The sequence below is a fragment of the Macrobrachium rosenbergii genome, chromosome 31, assembly GCF_040412425.1.
Source record: "Macrobrachium rosenbergii isolate ZJJX-2024 chromosome 31, ASM4041242v1, whole genome shotgun sequence".
NCBI classification, from domain to species: Eukaryota; Metazoa; Arthropoda; class Malacostraca; order Decapoda; family Palaemonidae; genus Macrobrachium; species Macrobrachium rosenbergii.
Window position 1 is genome coordinate 7,409,683 of NC_089771.1, and position 10,386 is coordinate 7,420,068.

General features: G+C 37.6%; 1 protein-coding gene across 2 annotated transcripts; it reads left to right on the top strand.

The window, feature by feature from the left end:
- The first annotated feature begins 683 nt into the window (after window positions 1–683).
- On the top strand, window positions 684–10,380 carry LOC136855232 (uncharacterized). Of its 2 annotated transcripts, none has more exons than XM_067132137.1 (7): window positions 684–938; window positions 5,430–5,638; window positions 6,391–6,523; window positions 7,519–7,715; window positions 7,954–8,077; window positions 8,769–8,906; window positions 9,577–10,380. In XM_067132137.1, exons 1-7 carry the CDS (start codon window positions 872–874, stop codon window positions 9,735–9,737), a joined length of 1,029 nt encoding a protein of 342 aa, XP_066988238.1. In that variant the 5' UTR covers window positions 684–871; the 3' UTR covers window positions 9,738–10,380. The 2 variants fall into 2 exon arrangements, with proteins under 2 accessions (XP_066988238.1, XP_066988239.1); XM_067132138.1 differs by having other exon boundaries at window positions 8,778–8,906.
- Window positions 10,381–10,386: the final 6 nt, after the last annotated feature.

Sequence of the window (10,386 nt, forward strand, 5' to 3'; positions counted from 1 at the left end):
CTTGTTAGTTTTCTGTACAAGGAAACTATTGTGCCGGCTTTGTCTCTCCGTCCGCAATTTTTCTGTCCGCCCTCAGATCTTAATTAACAACTGCTGAGGCTAGAGGTCTGCAAATGTTGATCATCCACCTCCACTCATCAAACATGCCAAATTACAACCCTCTAGCCTTAGTAGTTTTTATTTTAGTCATAATCATGCTTCCGGCAACGATATAGGATAGGCCACCACCGGGCCGTGGTTAAAGTTTCATGGGCGGCGGCTCATACAGCATTATACCGAGACCACTGAAAGTTAGATCTATTTTCGGTGGCCTTGATTATAAGCTGTAGCGGCTGTACAGAAAACTCGATTGCGCCGAAGAAACTTCGTCGCATTTTTTACACTTGTTTTTTCACGAACCGGCGTAACCCATTATTTGTTTAACTTTTTAAGTTTCCCAACCAAAGTGACTCAGTTTTTTATTCTTTGTAGCATCAAAACTTCAGCTATCAGCGTTGTCACATTTTCAAACCAAATGTCTTCAAGAGATGAGCTGTTTAGAAGCTCTGAATCCCCAAAATCTTGAAGACCACTTTCTCGGATTGGGGAAAAAAATGGCTTCCGGCGCTTCGTCAAGCTCGGGACGATTTGTAACCTTTAACATATTCGAGTATTTCCTGCTGATGTGACGTCAGGCTCAGCGGCCAGGACGCCAGCACGCAATGCTCATTTTGAAAGTCTGCCTTCCCCCGTGTGCAAGTGTTGGAATCCTCGCCTTCCCGAGGGAATTTCGAAGTTTGAGATCGGGAGTGTTTAGACAGGCCCCGTGAAGCTTCCTGGGAGATCTGGTGCCATCGTCGGGAAGACTTTGTCCGTCGGAACTCCTCAGAAGATGAGACAGGCCTCCCGTCTATTCGTCTTTCTGTTCCTGTTCTCTCTGACCTCCTCTGCTCAGTCAGGTGAGACAGATTCGCAATTTCCTATCTGTATTTCTTTGTCTGAATTTTTGTAGAAATTAGCCATAAAGGGGATATGGATATGGATATATATATATATATATATATATATATATATATATATATATATATATATATATATATATATATATATATATATATATATATATATATATATATATATATATATATATATATATAATATATATATATACATATATATGTTGGCCGTATAAAATATATATCACTGTAGTCCTGAGTTCTTGTCTTTCGTTGGTTTTGACGATATTTACTTTTTCATGTGTTACGGGACGAAGTGTCATATTTATTATCAATCTAAAAAAACTTCCTTGATAGCTTCGGTTATTAAATTCATAGTAACGTGAAAACGAATATATTAGTTGTGAACACGTGTGTGTAGTCCACCAGGGCTTGTTTCATTTCAATTGTCATATTGAATAAGAGGACGTTTGTTTTGCTTAATGACAGCTTGCTTCGTCCCATACGGGCTCGAGACGAGTGATTTCATGTTAATTAATCGTTGTTCGAGTCACGTATGTGATGTTCAAAACGTTTTGCTGGGAAGACGTAACTTTCTTCTAGTCATCTCGCAGTGTTTAATGACATCATAATTGTTTCATATTACTGGAATCCTAAAATCTATTTATTCTGATTTCTAGACCAGTATTGATTCTCTATATTCCTAATTAGGAAGAGATTACTTTTAACGTAATTTTTGTGGTCACTTTTAACATTAACTTTTGAGATCTGAATTTAGCAAAGTTATTTAGTTCGTAACGGCGCCAGGTAAAAAGTTTAAACCTGAAGTGATTTACAGCATTGTGTAGTTTTTAGATACCATGGTATGATAAGTTAGAAATTTTGAACCAGTGAACTCATTATTGATAAATCTTGTGTATTTTTGTTTTTTCAATTTACAATTTTTATTTTTCAAATTTTTTTGTGTTGGTGATGTAACATTTATTTACATAGCATTTTAAATATTTCTTGGTAATTTAACATTGCATTCAATTTAACATTGCATATTTGATTTTGATATCTCATTTTTAAGATTTTCTATTTTAAATCTTGAATTAAAAATTTTGATTGATTAATTTAAATTCTTGATAAAAATTTTGTTTCAGACTTAATCCAAGATTTTAAAAATTTCGAGAAAAAGAAATTTAATTAACATAATTATAAACTAATAAAAAAATAAATTTTGTATAACAGAAAAACACATTTATTGATACCAAATAGCATTGATTGTGAAGGCAAAAGCATGTTTTGTTGTTTTAGTTTTGGTGAATTAAGACCAGTTAATTTTTTGATGGAGTTATGCCCTAAAATTTCTTTTAATTTTTTTTTAAAATTCTGATAGACTTAGTCTGATTTTTCAAGTGATTGATTAAGTTTTTTTAAGGGATATAGTTTAGAAACTCAGGACATTAATGTTATGGTCCTCTGGCTGAAGTGAATATTTTTGAATCTTGAGATTAGCTGTCAGGTACTTGATACACAATAAATATATATATATATTGAAATATAAATACAAGGAATTCTCCTTATATATATATATATATATATATATATATATATATATATATATATATATATATATATATATATATATATATATATATATATATATATATATATATATATATATATATATATATGATATCACATCATGATTCATATTTAATCATAAACTAAAACGTCCTAATACTGTTTATTATCGAAATTTACTATTTACTTGCTTCAAAACACCTCTTATTTCCCCCTCTCTGTTTTATTTCCTCTCTGGATCTGTCTGTCTGTCTTATATCTTTCTATATTTTTATATCATATATATATATATTATCTCTTTATATATATATATATATATATATATATATATATATATATATATATATATAATATTAAGTCTTGTTATTATCAATTTATTTTACCTCTCTCTCTTTCCCCTTTCTCTCTGTCTCTGTCTCTGTCTCTCTCTTTCTCTCTCACACACTCTCTTGTTCTTTCTCTCTCTCTCTTTCTCTCTCTCTGTTTTTCTCACGCACACACACATTCTCTCGCTCTCTCTCTAGTTCATATTTTCTCTTTGTTTTCCTCTCTCTCTCTCTCTCTCTCTCTCTCTCTCTCTCTCTCTCTCTCTCTCTCTCTGGTTCATATTCTGTGTTTGTGTAAATGTGCTGGGCGTTATTGTCATGAAATCCTTCTCATGCTTCGAGTGACTCTCCTGCGTGGGGCGTTCTGCCTCCTGGGCAGGATATCCTCCCTAGATACTGGCTTTAGGAACTCTTGCTCTGTCCAGAAACGTCATCGACAGATTAGATGCACGGGATAAGGGCTACTGCCACAGTCGTTCTTTAACGGATGAAGCCCCAAGTGCAGAACGTTTCCACGACATCACATATTCATATACCAACATAGAAGGTTCATCAGCCATACTCCGAACTCTATAGATGGCTACCACTCCCAGGCTATCTGCATATGAAGACCCATCCTGCCCAGTTCGGCTTAAAATCCAGCTTTCCAACATGTTCCAAGGATTCCTCTCCTCCTTCCTCTCAACACTTACAATTCTACACTCATTCACCAGCCTGTCATTCTCCAGTCTTTCCACATGACCAAACCATATCAAAGCACTCTGATCCCCCTTTTCACCTATGCTAACCTTTTAACTGCCTCAACACATCTCTAAATTTCTCACGCTCTTAGTTTTTCTTATCTCACACACAACACGCAGCCAGTTAATCTCAAAGTCTTCTATCTTTTTCCCGTCATTCACATTCAACATCCCCATTTTACTTCTATATAAAGAAGGGTTGGTCATCAACCCTTGACACATAATCACCATAGCTTCCATATGCACTCCACGTCTTTTCTCAGGCTTTTGCGCACACCCTGCTAGCTTTTGCTTCACCTTATCTGTGGCTTGCCTCTTCTCTTATCCTGCAGTTATCTATCAAATTTACTTATAAATGGGGTTATAAATCAGTCACTTCCATTCTTCCTCCATTACTCTATGTTCCTGGTTTACATTTGCAATCAAAACCCTCTTGTTCACATATGCTCTCAACATTCTCGAATTTTTCAGTCAGTGTAAATTTTTCTTCACCATCCCCAATCAATACAGTATCACCTGCAAGCACGAGCCATACTACACTTCATTCACAACTCATTTCCTTACCCCATACCTTGGCACCTACCTCCAATTATCTATCTCTGCCTCGTCGAATCACTCATCAACAGCAATGGGAACGTGACACGCTCTTGTCTCTGGCTCACTTTTACATCAGCCCAGCCAATCTTTAGTCCACATATTTTGGCACATGGTTACTTTCATTAGGAAAACTTTCAGTGTTCCCAATAACTTATCTTCTATACCACACCTCTTCGGCACCTTACAAGTTGGCTGTGTTGAGTCTGCCATCAGCTATTTCTAGGTCCTTGTGTGCTGCGCACAGCTTTTTCACTTACTCTCAACTTCCCCCTTCCAGTTTCATACCAAACACCTTGTCCATAAACCCTGTTCATCATCTAAACAAATACTGTCCTTCCACCATCAGTGCCTCTGTTGCATGTTTCAGTTTATATCAAAAACCTACAATGCACTTTAACTGGAAAACTAAGTAATGTTAAGCCTCATTCTAAGAGACTTCTAGAACTATCAGTTTCACCTTAATGGCCAATAACATTCATGCCCCACATACATTATTGGAACCTTTCCCTCATCCGTATATGCAGATTCTTAGTCAGCGTCACTTAGTTTCTGGAAGAGCAGCAGATATATTCAGTCTTTCTCTGAAGTGAGCCATGCTGTTGCTAGGCTTATTTATTCACATGTATGTTTTGGCGCTATGATAACAGATGGTGCTGGTATGCGATCTTCTTAAGACAGCAGAAACTCGTACTTCACTGGAAAATTGCAATTACAGTATAATTAACTCTCACATGAGAAAGTCTGTTTAGATGATAGATATGTTGTTTCTAGATTATAATAATCCTATAAATGCCAATTATCCCTAGTATTATACCGCACATAACATTAAAGTAAACCTGTTTTAAGTGTCCGACATTTGCAACGAAGAACACCCTAAAACAGTGTGCTGAGAAATCTAATTCACAGGTGTCAAAATCTGTACCAGCCACAATATCTACTGAGAAGCCTGCACAGGAAGTCCCCCAGTAGGATGCTGAAAGTTTCATACAAACTGAAAAGTCCAGCTGCCAATAAATCAAAATTCTTTCCTCGGCTCTTGCCTCATCGTCGATGACCTTGTCGAAACTCCAGCATGACCCTATATTTAGACGTGCAACTATATCTAAAGATTAACGGACAAACTTCAAGACTTTCCTCTTGAGAGCTTTATAAAACATTCGATAAACTTATTTTGAATTGCAAAGTCAATGGGTATTATTATTACTGTTATTTTGACCAGCAAAGTTACTGTAAACTTTATTTCTGTTAATATTCCTCTGCAGAATCGGCCGTCCGGAATACTTCTCAGGGCCAACCAACAGTTTTTCGTCTGCCGAGCAGTGACACCATCGTCGTAGGTTTCAGGACTGAACACAGATGGCCACATATCAAGTACACAATCTCTTCCCTGGGAGAAAAAATACACGAAGGAAAGTTGGAAACATTTGAATGGACATCACAGTGGACACCCTTTCTCCTCGTGTCAAAAGAGGTGAGCTCCGGTCGTATAATGATATTTAATGTACTTTCGTTGTAAAAGAAGAGAGAATTTCACAAGAATTTTAATCAACCTAAACAAGTTAATTTAGCCTCACTGCCAATTTTGTAGGAATACGCACAACACACACACACACACACACACACACACACACACACACACACACACACATATATATATATATATATATATATATATATATATATATATATATATATATATATATATATATATATATATATATATATATATATATATATATATATATATATATATGTATGTTATTACATTTATTTATAAATATATATATATGTATATATGTATACTGCGACGAATGGAACTTCTTTCCAAGCAACCTCACCCGATTTTACATCCGTAACGTAACAGAGAAAAATAAAGTTCATTTCAATTGTTTTAATTACTAGAACTGTGGGTTTTCATTCGCCCCTTCATAAACTCTCTCCCTCATTCCCAAAATGTATTCCCAAATATATATATATATATATATATATATATATATATATATATATATATATATATATATATATATATATATATATATATATATATATATATATATATATATATATATATATATATATATATGAGTGCTTATAAGCATGTGATGCGTGTGTGTTTGTGGGTTGAAGGGGAGTTTTGTATGCACATAAGTACATTACAGGCTCTACCACAAGGTATGGAAGAACTTCTAATATTCTGCCTCTGATCTAAATGTTCCCTTCCAGGTGATAAGAAGCGCCTTCCTGGAGCATTTCCGAATTCCAGCAGGTGCTCCTCGGGAACTTGATATGAGACATCTCTCCGTATTAAGTAGAGCACCGGTTCAGTGGCAAATGATGACGTTACCTCTCAAAGATCGTAAGTCGCTGCTCTTTCTTCTTCAGTGCTCCGGAGACGCGTTCGTAAGTGATTCATGGATTCACATACGTTGTGTGAAAGCCTGACAAACAAAACCTTTCTTAATCTTATTATAGAGTAAGCTTTCGTCACCTATGCTGCTTCTGTGTCTCACGCAGAGCAGAGGAGGAGTCCCACGTGACGTTAAAACATGGCCAAGCGTCTCTTTCTGCCTACTGTAATTTAAGTCAGCTTTTCCTGCATCATATTCGTGTTTATCACTCTCGTTTCATGAATCAAAATGTTATAGAATGAACAATCCAACAACTACTTCACGTCTAGATAAACTTCCATATGACAGGAAGTTTACCCAGGGCAATATATTTTGGAAGCTACTGAAAATCACCTCTGTACCTAATGGCTCCATTTTCGGATTCCTTCTGTAGAGCTCTCATCTAGTCCTGAGTCACTCCAATGCCATTTCCAGTTTAATGTCTGACCTTCCTCTGCTTGAATTGACAGGAACCGAAATCACAAAAAAAAGATAATAAACAAAATAAAAGATAATGATGAACGCACGCAAGTAAATGGAAATACCCTTAACCTGTGCACTGAAATAATAAAAAGCTTTGGCCCTGAGGTACCCCAGTAAAACCTAGAGTCGCTTTCAAGAAACATCATGACAAACAATTGCACAGATGAACGGAAGTACTAAGGAAATCACAGGCCAGAACTTGGCAGTAAACAATGCATGCATTTGCATATATATGCACGCACTGGGCCACGCATACAAAGGTTAACTAGACGATGTTCTTAGTGTTTAGAATTTAATTCCCTCTCACCCGATTTAATATTTCTCATCAGTCACCAGAAGGACCTATTTCTTCCCCGTGGCGAAGATGCCATTTCCCCCCCTCCTTTCAGTAGGATTTTCAGTCAGGTCTGTGCTAAATAGGGGTTGATAAGCAGCCTGTTTATTAGGTTGCAAACACACAGTCTATTATTTTCCTCTTCAGATGACCTGAAGACAGCAACTCCTGGGAAAGAAGTCTTCCTTGACCTTCCCGAGGAAGATGGAGTGTGGGTGGCTGTCTGGAACAATCACAGCCGAGAACTCAGAATTGAACTCAAGTTGTTTCCCGAACAGCATACATCAAGATTTCTCAACATAAATGCATCAGAAGATTGGTCAATTATCTGCATAAATGACAAGGTAAGTTTGTCATTATTTGGTATATAGCCCATTGTACAAGTCTGTCTGGTAAGATGATGCACTAGAATAAGTTAATGTTTCACTAACTGTTATGGTTAACGTTATTTTTAGTTTCGTTTTCCTTTCACCTTCAGAAATTGGAGGACATGAAATGCACGAAAAGTTTCCTATTAAGTTCTTTTCCGTTTCCGATAAACACGCTATACGGGGCATATGTTCATTGATTCTCGTTTCTCAGCGGATCCTTTATGGAGGTGATTCTCAGCGCCTAAGTACCAATGGCCTGAAAGGACGGCGTTTACAGATGATAAGCAACGCGGAAGTTCACTTCCAAGTGTTTCCCGTCCCTTTGAAGTCAACAGGTGTGTACGTGTTTGTGTTTTGCGTGTTCATATCAATATAGTACAGTATTTTTACAACAGCATATATTTTATTTACCTCATGTAATCTATCGCTCCGAAGGTATTCGTTTGTAACCTCAACTTTCCACTCTCCTATAAAATTTCTAGAGAACTGAAGTTGTAAATGACTGCTTATAAAAAGAACGCATCCATACCTGAGTCAGAGAGCACTTTGCCACTCTCTTCTTGTTTTGACCTTATTTTGAGGTGAAGCCATTGTGCGATTCATTACATAATGTGACTGTAAACATTTACTCTTATTTCGTAAATCTTAAATGAATGAAAAAAGAACATCTGAAATCCAGTGGAGATAAGACTGAATGTCTGACTGTAGGGAAAAAGTTAATCTCAGGAGGCCTAGGAACAGTTAGAGCCTCAGCGTCCAAGGAACTATAATTTTGAGTTCAGTGAGTGATACTTAGAGCCAGCTATGTTGAGTGACTGCTGCACAGCCAAAACATGATTATTGATACTCTCAGGACAATAAACTAAGGCGAAGTGAGCCCTGCAGAGCGTCTCTTCGACGAGGTGAGGCCGAGAATGCAGCTTTCCTTTATGTGTACTGTAAGTCTGTCAGCTGGGTTCTTTGTTGGAGTGTCAGAGCTAAGGATGAGACAATACTGTTGTACTGTCATATACTGATAAAACACAGGCCTTTCAGATGCAGCCCCCCCACCCCCAACCACACTCTTCATCGCCATAGGAGTAGTAGTAACCTCTGCGGTCATTCTGGGATCTTTCTTGGGATGCAGGTTCTTCTGGAAGAGGAGGAACAAAGGACCAACTGGAGGTAAGGATTTCTTGTGCTGAGGGGTAGGGGCAGAAAGGTACAGCCTTCCGTCTCTCAGCAGTTCTTGAGGGGTGAGTTTGTTAGCCCCAAGCCCTTTCTCAGAACAGTAACAGATCTTCTCAGTGGACTGGTGGTTGGCAGGTCAAGAGAGATTCGACAAAATAGCAGATGTGAACCGGATGCTGTACCAGTCAGCTCCCACCATAGCTAAGTTGTATAGCTCTTTTCAAAAGTCAGCTGGGTTCATAGTTTGTTGCCTGCCTATCACACATCAGTTAACTCTGCTGAAAATGGTATACAAGTGAATGCTGGGGTCAAGAAAAGGGTGTAAGGCTAGCAATCTTATCCTTATGCCTTGCATTCTCGAAAGCAGAGTTGCAATGCGTGGTGGTCATTATAACTGCATTTTCTTTAAAGCATCGGGTATCAATGTTCAAGTAAGGGAGGACTGATCAATATACAGACTGTCAATATGTAAAGCATCATGTAGCCAAATAGGCGATCTCATTCTCATGAGCCAGACGGACAGGATTCAAAGGAAAGAGAGAAAGAGGAAATTGTCCCACTCCAAGCTTTCATCCTAGAATCTCCTTATTCTTTCTTTTTTATTTCCTGGTTGACTGGCTCTGTCCTGTCTCACGGAAGCTAACTCTATCGACTTGCATTGCAGGTGCAACGTCTGCAATGTTCACCATCAACAACCCCAGCTTCGTCGATGAAGGAGTGCCAACGGGAGAACACTTCGGAGCAGTTTCTCAACCTGGACTCATCAGACCAAGTTCATCTCATGACAGTGAAAACAGCCTTTATGGCGCTGTCATCCCCAGATGATTCAGCAGTCAGGAACCGAGGCATGACGTCACTTGTGGGGAAAGGTGAACATGTCTGGTTTGTGTAGTATGTCTGTATCATAAACAATTATCCAACTGCAACAGTTTTTTTATCGAAAGATACCATTTTCTAAATGAAAGGTACATGCTTCTATAAAAGTCAGTACTATTTGAAAAATACACTAGTTTTTTTCTATATAAAATTTAACTCAGAGTGTGGATAAATTATTTATGATCGACAAATAACCGTGACTAAATGCAACCGGTTTGGTTAGATGCGCTCAAAAGGACCGCTCTCCTGATGATAATCAAATTTGTGATAAGAAACTTTTTCTTGGCAGTTGTCATTCATAGTTTGATGACTGAATATGGAATAATATTGCCTAAATTGAAGCTCTTGTTTATTATCTTTATTTACGTAAAGACTTAGGAAGGTTGTAAGGTACTCTGAAGACTCCAGAAGTTCCTGTTTATCTGATTTTAAATCAATGAGTCCTTCCTTTGGAAGTCTGTCTAGAAAACGACACCAGAGAAGCTGTCATTGTGGCAATTGTCCTGAATAGGACGGAGAAGGATCCTGTCTACCACAGAGGAAGTATCAGCAGCTTCTCCAGGGATTTCACCACTCAGTTCAATCTCATTTCCCGGAT

Bases quoted from the DNA above. Each gene is read 5' to 3' on its own strand.
- LOC136855232 (XM_067132137.1), top strand. From the start codon at position 872: ATGAGACAGGCCTCCCGTCTATTCGTCTTTCTGTTCCTGTTCTCTCTG. The intron at 7,716-7,953 runs GTAAGTTTGTCA...CTCGTTTCTCAG, and splicing joins TTATCTGCATAAATGACAAG to CGGATCCTTTATGGAGGTGA. The intron at 8,907-9,576 runs GTAAGGATTTCT...CTTGCATTGCAG, and splicing joins GAACAAAGGACCAACTGGAG to GTGCAACGTCTGCAATGTTC.